General features: G+C 39.6%; 2 protein-coding genes across 3 annotated transcripts in view; one reads left to right on the top strand and one right to left on the bottom strand.

Moving 5' to 3' along the window:
- poc1a (POC1 centriolar protein A) overlaps positions 1 to 16,760 on the bottom strand; it is a 51,322-nt gene extending 34,562 nt beyond the window's left edge. The window contains exons 1-6 of one of the 2 annotated variants that reach the window (XM_086292596.1): positions 16,367 to 16,760; positions 11,604 to 11,688; positions 11,324 to 11,495; positions 10,932 to 11,111; positions 9,691 to 9,798; positions 8,386 to 8,501 (exon numbers count right to left, since the gene is read on the bottom strand). In XM_086292596.1, the coding sequence (XP_086148722.1) occupies positions 8,386 to 8,501; positions 9,691 to 9,798; positions 10,932 to 11,111; positions 11,324 to 11,495; positions 11,604 to 11,688; positions 16,367 to 16,381 (676 nt within the window). In that variant the 5' untranslated portion in view covers positions 16,382 to 16,760. Of the gene's footprint in view, positions 1 to 8,385; positions 8,502 to 9,690; positions 9,799 to 10,931; positions 11,112 to 11,323; positions 11,496 to 11,603; positions 11,689 to 14,044; positions 14,699 to 16,366 lie in introns of those variants that run through there. The other variant, XM_086292597.1, reaches the window with a different exon arrangement.
- Positions 13,906 to 14,904, top strand: b9d2 (B9 domain containing 2). The gene has a single exon (XM_086292598.1). The coding sequence runs from the start codon at positions 14,220 to 14,222 to the stop codon at positions 14,745 to 14,747; it is 528 nt and encodes a 175-aa protein (XP_086148724.1). The 5' UTR covers positions 13,906 to 14,219; the 3' UTR covers positions 14,748 to 14,904.
- Positions 16,761 to 17,101: the final 341 nt, after the last annotated feature.

The following is a 17,101-nucleotide window of genomic DNA, read 5'->3' as shown; positions in this document are numbered from 1 at the left end:
ACACACACACACACACACACACACACACACACACACACACACACACACACACACACACACACACACACACACGAAGAAAAAAAAAACCACACAGAGTTTAAAACAGGCTTAAAAAAAACTAAAGCTTTTGTTACTGTAATTAAAATTGAAAAAAATAAGACAAAAAGTAACTGGAACATTCATTAAATAGTTTATTACCTATTTAACATTTTTGTATCATAAACAAGCAAGAATAATTAAAGATTTTTATGATTGAAATCATGACAATGATCATGTGTGGTCTATAAGACATACCGTAACAGTGAAAAAAAAAACCCATGGAGTAAATCTATGGAAGGGATGTGAATCCTTTCCCAACTTTCAAAGTCTTTATACATCTTTTAGAACACACATATATATATATATATATATATATATATATATATATATATATATATATATATATATATATATATATATATATATATATATATATATATATATATATATATATATATAGCCACTGTCAATATGTGACATATTGAAATCGCGTTTGAATTTGCGCTTGTTTTTTTGCTTTCACTTTGCAATCGTGCGAACTGTGTATAGAGAGCGACAGCACTGATCTGTGAGTGATGATAATTTGTGCACCAATTCCTCTGACATCGTCTTATTAATCGTTAGCTTACTATGCAAACATGACAAGTGAAATCTCCCGCAGCTTACACATGTGAGAGGTTGATCGCGCAGAGAATCGCTGAGCTTATGTGAGTGAGCGTGTAAAAGCATTTCAGTTCTGCTGAGCCAAACAAGACAGGTCAGGGTGAAGAAGTGACAGCCAAAGAAAAGCTTACCACAAAACGGAAAAGTTATGACAAATCAGACTATAAGGCAAAAAGAAAGTGCAGCTTTATGGTTTCATGGACAAAAGAATTTCTGTGGCTGCGATATGATGAGCTAAATAACCAGGGCTGCACATAAGTGGTCCGCAGGTGCGCATTCGCTGTCAAAATAAAAAACACGCACAAGGGTTAGGGTTAAATTTAAAAACTGTACTTTTGAGTTAAAATATATATTTATAATTTTAATAAATGACAAATTAAAAATGCATGAACATTTTTTTGTATCGAAAAAATATCGAACCGTGACACCAAAGTATCGAACCGAACCGTGAATTTTGTGTATCGTTGCACCCCTAATATATATATATATATATATATATATATATATATATATATATATATATATATATATATATATATATATATATATATATATATATATATATATATCATGACAATGATTGAACGGCTTATGGTTGAGAAATGAACATTCAATGCACGGGCGACAGATCTGGTTGACATTCCTGCTGTCAGCATGCCAATTGCACGCTCCCTCATTGCTTGTGGCATCTGTGGCATTTTGCTGTGAGACAAAACTGCACATTCCAGGGTGGCCTTTTGTTGTGGGCAGTCTGAGGTACACCTGTGCACTACTCATGATGTCAGATCAGCATCCTGATGTGGCACACCTGTGAGGTGGGATGGATTATCTCAATATAGCAGATGTGCCCACTACCACACATTTGGACTGATTTGTGACCACTGTTTGGGAGGGATGTTTATATTGTGTATCTGGAATGAATTTTAGGTCTCTACGTCCATCCCATGGGGAATGGGAGCAAAAACAAAAGTGTTGCGTTTATATTTTTGTTGAGTGTATATGTATATATATATATATATATATATATATATATATATATATATATATATATATATATATATATATATATATATATATCAGTTAGCTCGTTAACGTGTTGGCCGTCTAGCCCCACGCAGGGGTAGCTCGTTAACGGAGATTTGCCGTGTTGTGGCGTTAACGTCATTTCAACGAGATTAACGCTGACAGCACTAGTGGGAACACAACGAATATGACTGCACATTTACGCCGACATCATCCTAGTGCAAAGACAAGTGGAAGCAGACAAAAACAACAAGCTACAAACTTTACCCGAGTCATTTAGACAGCCGTTAGCACATGATTCTCCTTATGGGGACCTGATTGTGGCGAGCTCAGACAAGGAGGAGACGGAGGTATCGTTTGGTCTTGCTTCCCGTGAGCTAGCCAGGGAGCACAGCCGTTTATTGACATCTGCAGAAGAACACTGCCGCTAGCTAACTGCTCAGCGCGGCAACCGCACAGCAACAACAACAACAACAACAACACACAGAGCGCCCTCTGACCCCGGGGGGACACACCGTCGCAGCGAGAAGGCGTCACCCGTCACTATGGCAACATAAACAAAACATAACTGTACAAACAGAACCCCGAACAGCCCTGACCCGCTACATAGCCCCCACCTAAGGGGTCACGACCCCATTACCCCACACAAAGTCCTGCAAATGTCCAGGTGCCTTCTTTTGGCGCACCGGCCAGTCACGACCGGCGGGGGAAAAGTCACTCGGGTCAGAACATGGGGTGCCACCATCATCCCACTTCTGACACCAATGTGGGCGATGACAACGAGGAGACGGAGGTGTCGTTTGGTCTTGCTTCCCGTGAGCTAGCCAGGGAGCACAGCCGTTTATTGACATCTGCAGAAGAACACTGCCGCTAGCTAACTGCTCAGCGCGGCAACCGCACAGCAACAACAACACACAGGGCGCCCTCTGACCCCGGAAGAACACACCGTCGCAGCGAGAGGGCGTCACCCGTCACTATGGCAACATAAACAAAACATAACTGTACAAACAGAACCCCGCACAGCCCTGACCCGCTATAATATGCTGCTGAGAATATAGCCCAGAAGGAGCGTATAGTATAGCTTTTATTTTGGAAAGAGACATTTCTCTGTAATAAACTCTCTTTTCCAAAGATGAGTGATTCCTCAATCAGATACAGGTGTTACCGCGCCAGATCCGCGGCCCTGAACCGTAGTAAGGAAACCTCTGGCAGTTACTTGAAGGTTCCGTAACTGATTCGTAGCCGGCAACAGCTTACTATACAGGTCAACTCCGCTAGCAAAAAGATCGAAGGAGGCGTAGGAAACTGCTTCACCGAACTTTATTTCTTCTCTAAGGCACGAACACCGCGTACAGTGGGCTGAAACAGTTTACTCACAGCCGCCGACACAACTCTGGCTGTCGAGGGAGTTATTATATTCCTTTTATTTCTTTTCTTTTCATCTCTTCTGTAGCTAACCGTTACTTTTTCCCCTTCTCCGCTCTCTCTCTTCACACACACACCAGGCAGTCCCGCTACACACATCCCGAATACATTTCCCATCAGGCTTCACCCTTAAAGGGCCATGCCTGTAACATAGGGCTTGCAAAATCGCTAGCCCGACGTCCCGAGGCTAGCGATTTTTCCAGTCGGGCTACCAAAATCTATCTCTGCCCTGCCCGTCGGGCTATTGTAGGAAGGAAAAATATATGTCAATGCTTTTGCATTCTTTCGGAAATGTAGCTGGGTAATTATGTCATCGGCGAGCCACTGTCAATATGTTACATATTGAAATCGCGTTTGAATTTGCGCTTGTTTTTTGCTTTCACTTTGCAAATGTCCAGGTGCGTTCTTTTAGCGCACCGGCCGGTCACGACCGGCGGGGGAAAAGTCACTCGAGAGGAACATGGGGTGCCACCATCATCCCACTTCTGACACCAATGTGGCGAGCTCAGACAACGAGGAGATGGAGGTGTCGTTTGGTCTTGCTTCCCGTGAGCTAGCCAGGGAGCACAGCCGTTTATTGACATCTGCAGAAGAACACTGCCGCTAGCTAACTGCTCAGCGCGGCAACCGCACAGCAACAACAACACACAGAGCGCCCTCTGACCCCGGAAGGACACACCGTCGCAGCGAGAGGGCGTCACCCGTCACTATGGCAACATAAACAAAACATAACTGTACAAACAGAACCCCGAACAGCCCTGACCCGCTATGCTGCTGAGAATATAGCCCAGAAGAAGCGTATAGTATAGCTTTTATTTTGGAAAGAGCCATTTCTCTGTAATAAACTCTCTTTTCCAAAGATGAGTGATTCCTCAATCAGATACAGGGCTTGCAAAATCGCTAGCCCGACGTCCTGGGGCTAGCGATTTTTCCAGTCGGGCTACCAAAATCTATCTCTGCCCTGCCCGTCCGGCTATTGTAGGAAGGAAAAATATATGTCAATGCTTTTGCATTCTTTCGGAAATGTAGCTGGGTAATTATGTCATTGGCATCGGTGAGCCACTGTCAATATGTGACATATTGAAATCGCGTTTGAATTTGCGCTTGTTTTTTTGCTTTCACTTTGCAATCGTGCGAACTGTGTATAGAGAGCGACAGTACTGATTGGTGAGTGATGATAATTTGCGCACCAATTCCTCTGACATCGTCTTATCAATCGTTAGTTTACTATGCAAACATGACAAGTGAAATCTCCCGCAGCAAGCTTAAACATGTGAGAGGTTGATAGCGCAGAGAATCGCTGACCGTTATGTGTGTGTGTGTAAAAGCAGCAGGATGTATATTTTAGTTCTGCTGAGCCAAATAAGACAGGTCAGGGTGAAGAAGTGACAGCCAAAGAAAAGCTTACCACAAAACGGAAAAGTTATGACAAATCAGACTATAAGGCAAAAAGAAAGTGCAGCTTTATGGTTTCATGGACAAAAGAATTTCTGTGGCTGCAATATGATGAGCTATATAACCGGGGCTGCACATAAGTGGTCCGCAGGTGCGCATTCGCTGTCAAAATAAAAACAAAAAAAAAACGCGCACAAGATATGAAGTTGCAACGCGTGTTTGCATACATAAGATTTTCTGGAGGAGGACAGACATTTGTTTAAAACTCTTAAAGATGTCGAAGAAGCTCCTTTAAGCAATTAGTTGGTGTTCCTCTACCTCCAAACAAATGTCAGAAGGAGTCCGAACAACAAAAGAAGCGCGTATTCTCGGAAAAGTGGTTGCAGGGGGAGAGCTGGCTTCAAACAAATGATGAACGCACAGAGATGTGGTGCGGAATGTGCCGTGAAAATCCCACTCTAGCGGACAAAAACAGTGCTTTTTATATGGACGCAAACGCGCGTTGCAACTTCTTATCTGGTGCGCGTCTTTTATTTTGACAGCGATTGCGCACATGCGGACCACTTATGTGCACCCGTGTAAATAACATAATGTTCTGCCGGGTGTGTTGTTGGTTTTCTCTCGATTTCTGAGTCGACAAGCGCCTTTGTTACTGGGACCAGTCATTTTAAGAAAGGCCCCCATTAGAACCCATGAGAAATGCAAGAAACGCATTATTGCTCAGTCTGCAATATCTTTCCCAGAACAAACACCAATTGCAAATAACATACTAAAAATAAACCTGAAAAATCTGTTTAGAACAGCGTACTATGTTGCAAAGAGTGAACTACCACTGGCAAAATTTAGCCGTCTTTGCAAACTTCAAAAAGCAAATGGCCTAGATCTTGGTTCCACTTGCCTCTCACCCGTGACTTCAGCGGAAATTTCAAATTCAGGATCTGACACAGACTGATTCATGTCCTACACAGTTCTTACAAGTTCATAGAAATTTCTGTTCAATTAGAACCAAGTATTTGAGTTGATGATTGTAATTTTTATACAATGTTGTAATTTGTTTTTCAACAATGTTTTGATTAATGTTTTGTTTCCTTTACAATATTATACTTTAATGTATAATATTGTAAAGGAAACAAAACAGGAAACAAAACATCAATCAAAAAATTGCTCTCTTTTTTTATTCGGGCTACTTACATTTATTTTGGGCTACCAAAAACTGAAGAGTCCCTGCCCGAAGGGCTACCAGGGATTTTGAAATATTGAGAGCCCTGAGATATATTTATTTTTTTAATTACTTTTGTTTCAGCAACATTAAATTTAAAAACTGTACTTTTGAGTTAAAATATATATTTATAATTTTAATAAATGACAAATTAAAAAGGCATGAACATTTTTTTGTATCGAAAAAATATCGAACCGTGACACCAAAGTATCGAACCGAACCGTGAATTTTGTGTATCGTTGCACCCCTAATAATAATAATAATATATATATATTCTACTATAATTCTACTTCAAAAGTGAGCAAATTTGACTGTTAGGTCGGTGTTTTTGCTACTTTACATCTGTCATGATGAATGTGTCAGAATCACAGACAGCAAGAAAAAGAAGAAGAGAAAGACAAGGCTTGCGTGCAGGCGGTCTTCAGTGCAGTACTGATAAAGAGGGTCAGTGCTGACTGATGTTCAGCAAAAAAAAAATAATAATAATATAATAATATAACCCCAAGCGCGCACCATCGTTCCTATTCATCTGGCCTTCTCTGCTCTAATGGGCATGTTGGTGGCGGGTGGATGGATGACTGGTTCTTGTCAGATCAAATCTTTGGGGCTGAGTAGCTAACACTATACAGGACTATTCCAGGAAGTAGACTGGTCACTGAGAAGGCAAGGTGATCTCACCAAATGTCAACACACCAGCAAATGAAAACGTTAAATTATTCAATATTACTTCAACAACCTTGAATACAGAGCCATTAAATATTTGGCATTTATGCTTAAAAATTGCTTTTATGATTATGACAACTTAATTGTTTATTTATTCTCTTCAAATAATATAAATGAGCAATATTTACTAGTTTACTTGGACTCTGATGCATTTATGAGATTTCAATTATATATACATTATAAAGAAGAACAGGTGACACCCTTTAGTGACCAGCTGCTGTCCAAATAAGAGATAAATAAATGACTGAACAGGTTAAGATACATCACAACTGCCAGATACAAAATACAATGAGATTACATGCCTGCTCATACTTAATCCTTCATATTTTATACGTTTATTGATTCGTTTTTTCTAGCTATAGCTTTACAGGAAGTCACATGCTCAGTTAATGAAATAATATATTTATTTTTAGATTTATTTTTGGCATTTTTGCCTTTATTATACAGCAACAGTCAGAGGGAGAGAGAAAGAGAGGATGACAATTGCAGTAGGGACTCAGCTTGCGCTCAACAGATGAGCTACAGGAGCGCCCCCCCTCCCCGATTCAGATGTTTTAAAGCAACACAAGCACAGCTTTGAGCTGTGAAAATGAGAAATTCTTGCTTAAAGGCACTTTTACCTCAAAGGACTAAATTAGCTGCCATTGAAGTGTAGTGCTGCTGCACATCACACTGCTGCAAATCCTGCTTAACTGAGAACGGCTTAACACCAGCTTTTTATTACCACACACTAATACATCAAGTTGCCTTAAGAACAAAGAACTAATCGTGACCTCCCTAGACTTAAACAATCCCGCCATACATGAATCAGCAGCTGACAAATTAGCAAGCAATAGGTCCCTCTCCTGGCTTACAGAGGCTACAACACACTTGCAGGCATCCTGATACCACAAGCTGGGAAAAGATGCTGAATAGCTATGAAAGAGCACAGAGCAGTGGGTGTTTGTATAGTATGGCTCTGCCTCATGGAAACAAACCAGTTCAATAAATTACCAAATAATGTGCACAGATGGTTAACATAAATATACCAATGTGCCACTGCCACTTGCTATGTTACTGCTATTGATTTTGGCTTATTCATACAAACCCCTAAACAATTTTTCATTAAAGGTTTTCTAATCAGGACCAAAAACTATTCATTAATCATTTGATGTCTAAAAACATTATTCAGTCCCATGTGTGTCTAACACTAGCCACTCCCATTTTTACACTTTAAGTTAGCAAAATGACAAAATAACTCCAGTATGGAAAGTAGGGCCAGAAAAAAAATGAAAGAGGAGGAGGAGAAGCTTCTATCTTCATACCAAATCTCCTCAGACATATGTAATTATCCATTATTAGACCTAACAACTGAAATCCATTTAAGGGAGGCAATTAGAGCAACCAGCCTGAATGCAAGACTGATAAAAAGTCATCAACATTAAGTTTAATGAATATGCAAAAGATCAATAACATTCCTTGCCATTAATATAAATTTCCCTGTGTGCGATTTCAGTAATTTCTCTTTAACATAATGATTCAAAGGTACTTTGGCTGTACTGCAATTTCTGAGAGCAGATGTCTAAACTTTGGCCAAAAGTACCATACATTAAAACAAACAAAAACTGTGGCTTTTGTTGTTTCTATGGGACTGACTCAGCATATGATGAACTGGTGTTTCAGAATAAAGCTCTATATAAGGCATCAGGAGTGACTAAACTGAGAGTGATAAAGCATTCAGTGATTCTTTAAATATTTAAGTATGTCTTTAGAATTGATGTGGTTGTGACTAATTAATGAAAATAACTGTGTTGCTATGAAGCTAGAAAATGTCACACTTGAGTGTAAACTCTGGTTTCACTCCTTAAAAAGACCAGAAAGAACGATTACGGTTTTAAATATTATCGATGTGTCTTTACCTTGGTAGTGCTGTAGCATCTTATGTGATCTGATGTCCCACACCTTGACAGAGTTGTCAGTACTAGCTGCAGCAATACATGTTCCACTGGGATGAAAGTCCACATAGTTTGCATAACTTTTGAGAAGAGAAAAAAAAAACAAAGTAAGGCAAAGTAAAGGAGAAACAGTGATTTAAAAGATTTGAAATCCTGGAATAACCCAGAAGGTCAATTCAAACAACACAAAAGCTTTAGTCATTGGTGGAAAGGGTTAATGATTTAAGGTTTATAGTGAGAAAGTTAACTATTTTAAAACACTTTAAGACACATGAAGGCTTTTGTGAAATTTCTTATTCTAAATGTTGGGAACTTAAAAAAATATATACAGCTTTCTCTGGACCCTTTTTCCCCCAATTTCATTTTTTTATCTTATGCAGTGGCATACAGCACCAAAATAAATTAAGCTGTGATTGGGATGTCTCCATTCCTGTTCACCTTAAACTGCTTAGACTTTCAGTACAACTGTGGGTCATGACACCTATAGAAATACTCTGATGATTGGATTCTCTGAGGAGCACTAGCAGATGATTTTGTTGAGAGGTCGAGAAAAAAAACGATAGATGGTGGTTGACCTGAGTCTATCGTGGGACAGGATGTTGATGCTAATCCTGACCACCCTCTGCATCACTTCCTACAGGCAGGCATAAAGTTTATTCTCTAACAGACTCTGCTGCCACAAGGATACAGGAAGTCTTTTATACCTCATGCCATCATCCTCTATAACAATGCTTTTTACTTGGAAGAGAGGCATTTTACATTAATGGTATTATTATCTCTAGTGTTTCAGCTGCTGTAAGAAACGATATGGGATAAAGTGTAGCTCATCTTATTATCATCTCAACACAATAAGCTAAAACTACAGAAAAGAAAGGAGCTCAGTATGTCAGACTCTAAATAAAACACAATAAAGTTAAAAAGAAGTAAGAAGAAAGATGTAAAACAGGATATTAAATGTATCAAAGACTCACACAGCCAATGTCTCATTAAAGTGTTTCAGTATAACAGACTGCACAATGTACAAGGGAATAGGGCACATGTGTAATGACTGAACAGGTGTTCAGTGCCTTCGTCATAAACATTTGAACAGGATAACAAATGGTTAGGGGATTGATTCTGTCAGATTTTTTCCAGCATTTACTGCCGTTGCATCAGTACACTTGTAAGGATTTTTTCTGACCTTACCAGAACACCAGCAGAAAACTGACAATAATAAATAAATACTCCTAGCTCCTCCTATTCATCATTCAGGTGCTCGCAAGTGCTCACCCTGCATGTTCATAGAAAGAATGAATGCACTCTCTGCTGTTTTTGTCCCACAGCTTTATGGTCTTATCATCACTGGATGACACAATCAAGCGATCGTCTGGAGAAAACCTGCAATAATAATATAAAAAAATAAATGTAAATGATTAATGCTCAATCTGTATAAAATATGTTCAAAAATGCATGGTGTAATGGAAAAGGTCAGCTATACACCAGGCATCAGGAATAAAATTATGACCACCTGCCTAATACAATACAATACAATACGATTTTTTTTATATAGCACATTTAAAACCAGGGGGTACATCAAAGTGCTTCACAGTAAGGAATAAACAGTAAATGATTACACTGAACTGTAAGTCATTAAAACAAGCTAAAATAGAGAACAAACAAAAGCAAGTAAGTAGAGATAGAGAGAAATCATGATTATCCAGAGAAATGAGTAGCGAGCAATTAATGAGCAGTGAGAATTAGTGAGTTGGAAAAGCCAGGTCGAATAGGTACGTTTTCAAGTGTGCTTTAAAAGATTGAATGGAGTCAGAGGGATGAACAGTAGCAGGAAGACTATTCCAGAGGTTTGGTGCTACAGAGGCAAAGGCACGATCACCCCTAGTCTTCAGACGGTGCCTGGGCTGGGCCAGAGGTAACTGACCAGATGATCGTAAAGAACAGCCGGGAGTATAGAGACTGAGGAGGTCGGTGACTATCAAACACCATAATCTCAGTTTTCTTCTCATTTAAAATGAGAGAATTGGCAGACAGCCACTCTGTGACCTCTTTCAAGCAGTCAGACAAACGATTCAATGAAGGTGGCAGGTCAAAAGATAATTGGAAATAGATTTAATAATGAGTTGGTCCCCCCTTTTGCTGCCAAAACAGGCCAGGCCTATTGAGCCATGGACTCCATCACACCTTTGAAGGTGTGCTATGGTATCTGGCACCAATATGTTAGCAACAGAACCTTTAATTCTTGTAAGATGCAAGGTTAGGCCATTTATGGAACTTATTGTCCAGTACATCCACCAGATATTGGATTGGATTGGGATCTGGGGAAGATGAAACTTCCTTTTTTTGGATTATTATTGTTAGATACTGACCAGGAACAGCCCAAAAAAGATGCATTTTGGAAATGATCAGTGTAATTCTCTTTATCTGTCAAAGGTCATAATGTGATGCCTGAAGTGTAAATCTATCAAAATGTCCTAATATGATGCATTGTATCGTGTTAAATGTGTGTCTCATACTTGGCACAGCGGACCCAGTTGATGTGCTGGTTGAGAGAGAAGAGGAACTTTTGCCTGTGTGTTGTCCACACTTTAATTGTCTTGTCATCAGAGGCCGTGACCAGAGTCTGTCCGTCACCAGAAAAGTTAACACTGCGCACAGTGGCAGTGTGAGCCCTGAATACTGTTGACTCAGCCTTCCTGTATGGACACAAGACATTACTTAAGTTTAAAACAAACAAGCAAAACCCAGAAGGTGTTCAGCAATGTGTGTCTTCCTCCATGCTGGCAGAAGGAGACAAACAATATTCAGTAGTTGCTGCTCTTTATGAGTCACCATCATTGTCCTCTGTAGTAAATCTGTGGTGGAATAAAGAACAGAAAAGACAGAAAGATTTTACTTTAACACCTACATGCTTGGCACCCAAAGACGTACAGTCTTGTCTCTGGAGGCAGAGGCCACCAGATGGCCTGATGGGGAAAAGTGGACGGAAAGGACGGCGTCTTTGTGTCCATCAAAACGATACGCTCGCATCTGAGGTTTCATGTTCCAGATCATCACACAGGAATCCATGGAGCCTGTGGCTAGGAGAGGATGAAGCACAGGTGTGAGTGAGAACATCATGTATTTCCAAAAAGGAAAAGACAAAGGCAACAGCAAACAGTTACATCTGAAGGCAAACAGATCATTACCAATTTGTTTCATGTTGCAGCTGAAGTCCACACTTGTTACGGTGTCCCTGTGACCCTTGAAATGTCTTTCTAGGGTTGGATCAGACTATGGGAGCAAACAGAGAGTCATGTCAAAATGTTAAAATGTCCTCATGACTACAAAAGCTACAATAATAAGCAATAAGTTAGACATCTGGGAAACAGAAAATTTGGTACTATTTACTAAGAGCTTATCACTGAAGAAGTGCTATTTCTTCCTCATCACGACTATGTGGGTGTATGATGTGACTAAAACTGGCCTGGAAACATGAGCAAAGAACCCCATAGTTATGATTTGTAGCTAAAATAATGAGGTCCTCTGATTTTGCGCAGTTATTCTTTTTTTACTCTCTTAAGTCTATGGGAAAATAACACAGAGTAAGTTTCTAACTCTCCATAAAATCGCTAACAGCATCCCAACTACACACGTAAGGTTTAGAATACACAAGGCACTTCTATGACACCAAAGTAAAGTATGGGTTCACTCAATTAATGCTCTTTCAGCTTTTGATTTTTTAGACATGTCACACCAAACAAAAAAAGAAAGAAAGAAAGAAAGAAAGAAAGAAAGAAAGAAAGAAAGAAAGAAAGAAAGAAAGAAAGAAAGAAAGAAAGAAAGAAAGAAAGATTAATAAAAATACACTGTTTTGGTTTTAGGCTCCTAGAACAGGTTCACGGTCACGACTTAGTATGACACGTGAATGGAAACAAGTCTGTGTTTATGTTAGTAGTAACACTTGTGCTGCTAGTCAAAATGTTTACTGTGAAAGGCACCCACTGTGTGTGATACATCTCATTGCAAAACCCATGGCCAATAATATGTTACCATGGCTGCCTCTGCTATTCTGGGAAAGTTTTCAACAAGATTTTACAAGAAACAGCTGTCGACAAATATGTACACAAAAGCATGCAAACCGATGTTACACCACATTCTGAGGCTCAGCATATTAAGTGACCGAATTGATGCGTTTTGGGGTCATTGAGGTCATTGAAACGTCATGCTAGCCCTCCTCACCTCAACCCTCATCTTCTGAACGGAAGTCACCGCTCTAATACGTGAAAATGTGCATAAACATGCTTATTTATTCCAGATATCATTGTAGTTACTTATTATTATCATTAGCATTTCAAGGCAGTTAATAACAAGCCAGCCAAACAAGAACAGCTGGTTACAACCTAACATTATACCAGCCAGTGTTAGGCTTGAGTGTCTTAAAAATCACAGTTTCCCTTTGATAAACAGTTTGATTACATTCTCATAGTTTAATGTCTGTGAAGGTTCTCAGTCATCCAGGTCATCGTAGTCAAAGGAGCTTGCAAAGAAAAGCGTCTGGACTTCTTTCAGTTGCTTGAAGACGTTTCACCTCTCATCCGAGAAGCTTCTTCAGTTCTAAGGTCAAATGGTGGAGAGTCCAAGATATAAACCTAGTGGGAGTTATATCTATATCATAGTTTAATCACTATCTCAGTCTAACAATGTTCAATCCATTTCAAAGAACGTTTCACTAATGCCAGCAAGATCCTTGCGAGAAATACACTAACTTGTATATCAGCTAGATAAAAACAAAAATTATATGTAACAATTTTGTACAGAAATGCAACTAAAACTATATTCTGTAAGTGGTAAAGGCAAATTACCACTCAAGAAAGTTTTCAAATAAATGAAATAAAATGTTCCTAGGAGTACAATGTGATCTAAAAGTAGCAAGTTTAAATTTATTTAATTTCTTCATATCTGGTTCATTTATATGACAATGTGTCGAATATGTTTAGGCTAAAGTTAAAACTAATTATGCCTAAACAACTATTCCAAAGTTCAATACCTCTTTTTACAAATGTGCAGTCACATTTCACACTACTCCCAACCTTGGGTTTTTCATAAAATATCATTTGTATTTCTCATTTAAAATATAAAATAAAATACTGTATACATAAACCTTTTATATACTGTAAAAGGTCCTCCACGGAGTATAAGACTGTTTTTTCAGTGTAGTAGTGAACTGTGGAGTCTGAGCGCAGTACAGCCGCGTACTGGCGCTGTTTCACAGTGTAATTGTTCACAGACTCCAAACGCCGATTAAACTTCAGAGAAATTGAGCAATAAAGTCAATTCTTCGTCACGAGTTAATTAAAAAGTATTAATATGAAGAGGTGTTTTATGTCTTCGACGAACGGACTTTTGTAAACAATGCATGAAAGACAGAAACAACTCGGTCCATTAGGACAAATTTAACTCTGAGTTAAACCTGTAAGGGTGTAGTTCCAAATTCGTGACACAACCGCGTTTTCACCACACACGTTTATTATAGCTCAGGAATAATTCTGGCAATATTATAATTGGTGAAAATTAATTATTCACTAATGACAAACAATTTTATAAAGGTGAAGCTTAGGGTTTTCATAATGTTGGACGGCATTCGTACCGGAAGTGGTGCCTGCGAGGTCTAACTCAGGGGATTTGTCGAAAATCACGGTAGGCGGTTACCAAGGAGACGTTTAGCCGTTAGTTTAGCTAGCCGCTAAGCTAGCCGTTAACATCGGAGAGACAAAACAGGACTTTCCGTGCCACATTTTCTTGTCAAAGTGAACCAGTGTGGCATGGCAGAGCTGCACATTATAGGGCAGATCATTGGTGCAAGTGGTTTCCCGGAAAAGACTTTGTTTTGCAAATGGGGAATTCATACGGGAGAAGCATGGCGGCTTTTATCCGGGCTGAAGGAGGGTCAGACCCAGGTGGATAGCCCCCAAATCGGAGACATAGCGTACTGGAGCCACCCGATCGATCTGCACTACGCGACCAAAGGGCTGCAAGGCTGGCCGAAGATTCACCTAGAGGTGTGGCATCAAGATTCTTTCGGACGGTGCCAACTCTATGGTTATGGTTTCTGCCACGTCCCTTCTAGTCCGGGACATCACCGAATAAGCTGTGCGACCTGGAGGCCCGTGGGCTCCTGGCAAGAACGGCTGGCGCAAATGTTCGTCGGCGGAGGTCCCCAGCTCCTCAGCCCTGACCTGATCTACAGCGGGGCGGACAGATACAGACTGCACACCGAAGCCATGGGGACTGTGGAGCTGGAGCTGGGCATCATCACGAGACACTTTGACAAATATGGTGTCGAGTGTTGAGATTTTGAAATGGCAGAAAGACAGAAAGTAGAAACAGTTATAGATCATATTTGAGTCACTTGCTTTTAGTAGAATTCTGTACTATTTTTTTTTCTAAACTGCACTTTTTTTTTTACAAACATCTATATGTAAATAAAGAAAATATTCTCTTACTGAAGTTGGTTTCTTGCTGATTTGTATTTTTTAATAGAAAACTGACTCTTATTAGCGATATTCCCTGTAATCATGCCTCATTTAATGCTGTTTTCTTAAATGCATCTTTATATTATATTATGTAAACCCACATTTACTTTTTATTTGGGATTTTAAGTTGTACGACTAACAGGATCGTTACTTGAATTAAGTTAAATGTCATTAATAACCTGCTACAAATTAGGAGTGGGGGCAAATACTGATACTGAAATCTATCATTTTGGTTCCACGTGTGATCCATTCACTGGCAGCAAATATTGTTTATCAAAAGATGTAGGAGTTCCCTGCTAGTCTGGCACACTTCACTACTTTTTAAGAAAATTATAAAGTGAGTTATCTTACTTCATATTAACAATAACAACCTCACAAGGAAAGAACGGGAAAGACTTTTAAAGAGTATATTTTTTCCCTTCAGTTACCAGATACTGTGGTGTATGGTGCATGACTGTATTGCACAGAATATATATTGTCATAGTGTCTTATGAGTTACTCTTGGAGTTCATCAAAGAGAGGTTTTGACCAACCTTTCTTGAAAATGAGGTTTCGTTTATGCAAACTTAAAATAAGCTTGTTTTCTTCTTTGTTTGTCACTGGTTACAAGCATCTCTGAATGCACAACTTGTTGAGCCTTGAAGCACATAGGCATACTCAGATCTTAATCGAAAAGAGCACCTTTGGGATGTGGTGGAGCACGAGATTCTCATCATGGATGTGCAGCCGAAAAGTCTGCAGCAACTGCCTGAAGCGATCATGTCAATATGGACCAAAACCGCAGCTTCACATAAAGAATTAAGGCAGGTCTCAAGGCAAAAAGGCTGCTCAACCCAGCACTTGCGAGGTGCACCTAATAAAGTGGACGGTGAGTGTATGGTGGCATAAATTACTCTATCGTTTCTTTTTCTTATAACTTCAATATACTGTAATTACCGTACACAGAATATCAGATTGTTGGCATATTAATTGCTTGTTAGTCACTTTGTCGGCAAAATGATGCATTTAATCTGCAAAGGCAATTTAGATCATGACAAATGAGTGAAACGATACCATTAAACTTTCACAAATGTATCATTTACATAACATATGTGGCTGTCATGACTGCACAGGGCGGTTGTTACATTAGTATAAATGTATATATTACATTGGACACTCAGCAGACTGAGTAATGAGTCACTTTGCTACGACTTCACAGACATTTAATCCAGACTAAGAGTAAAATTACCCTGATTTATAATCTGCTCTCGCTCTAAATAAAGCTAAAACAAGCAGCAAAAAGAAAGGGGTCCATATCAAATAAAAAAATATATGATGTATTGTAATAAATCTACAGATATATCGACCTTTAACTCTTAACCAATAAGCCACATTGTGGAAACCACAAATAAGAAACGAACTTCATCTCAGTGGCTCAAGCAGCAAGTTAAACTCACCAGCGCAGATGTCATTTTTGTTGATATCGGAGGCGAAATCCTGATGGAAGCGACTTGTTTACGTTCGTAGCTGTCCAAGCTAAATGTTACCGTGCTTTCCTCCGTTATTAGGACGAATGGGGTGCAAGATATCGCCTCTTTAGCTCGGTGTCCGGCTAACGCTAGCTAACAGTTAGCTCTTAGTTGCTGACAACAACAAAGTTCAGTTTACGCGCCGCGATTGGGCGCTGAGCAGCTGGTCGCCGCTCTTAAAGGGGCAGTCATCCCTTTAGCAAAGTTTCTGTCGAAACTGTCATTTTACTATTAACGTCAAAGTATTTAAACGATATGAAATATAGTCAAATAAAGTCCACACAGGTTTTACAAAATTATTCATGTGATGCTGTTCCATTAGGATACGTTACGCGGTAAATTCAATATCAGGCCGTTTGTAGTAACTCATAATTGCCACCAGGTGTCAGCAGAGGTACACTAGACAGAGTTGTAAATCAGCTTTATGCAGCTAAGTACATGAAGGCCTGTAACCAAGGCCTAACGTGGGTTTTGCTGTCGCCTGCTTGTGCATTAAAAAGTCTTAACCCTGGAGAACCCATGGGGTCATATTTGACCCCATGGGTTCTCCAGGGTTAAAATATGATCCATTTTCACTCAAGAATATGATATGTGAAGGCTGATGAAAAATAACTGCATTTTACTTTGGGACTGATCAGTCTAAACATGAGCCGCTCTACCTGA

The sequence above is a fragment of the Aulonocara sp. 'chitande type north' Nkhata Bay genome, linkage group LG5, assembly GCF_057382095.1.
Source record: "Aulonocara sp. 'chitande type north' Nkhata Bay isolate Kocher_YH1m ecotype deep benthic linkage group LG5, A_spYH_male_GT1.1, whole genome shotgun sequence".
In the NCBI taxonomy this organism is placed as follows: Eukaryota; Metazoa; Chordata; class Actinopteri; order Cichliformes; family Cichlidae; genus Aulonocara; species Aulonocara sp. 'chitande type north' Nkhata Bay.
This window is presented reverse-complemented; position numbering and strand designations above follow the sequence as displayed.

What these genes read in the sequence shown, in the direction of transcription:
- b9d2 (XM_086292598.1), top strand. Translation starts at nt 14,220, where the DNA reads ATGGCAGAGCTGCACATTATAGGGCAGATCATTGGTGCAAGTGGTTTC.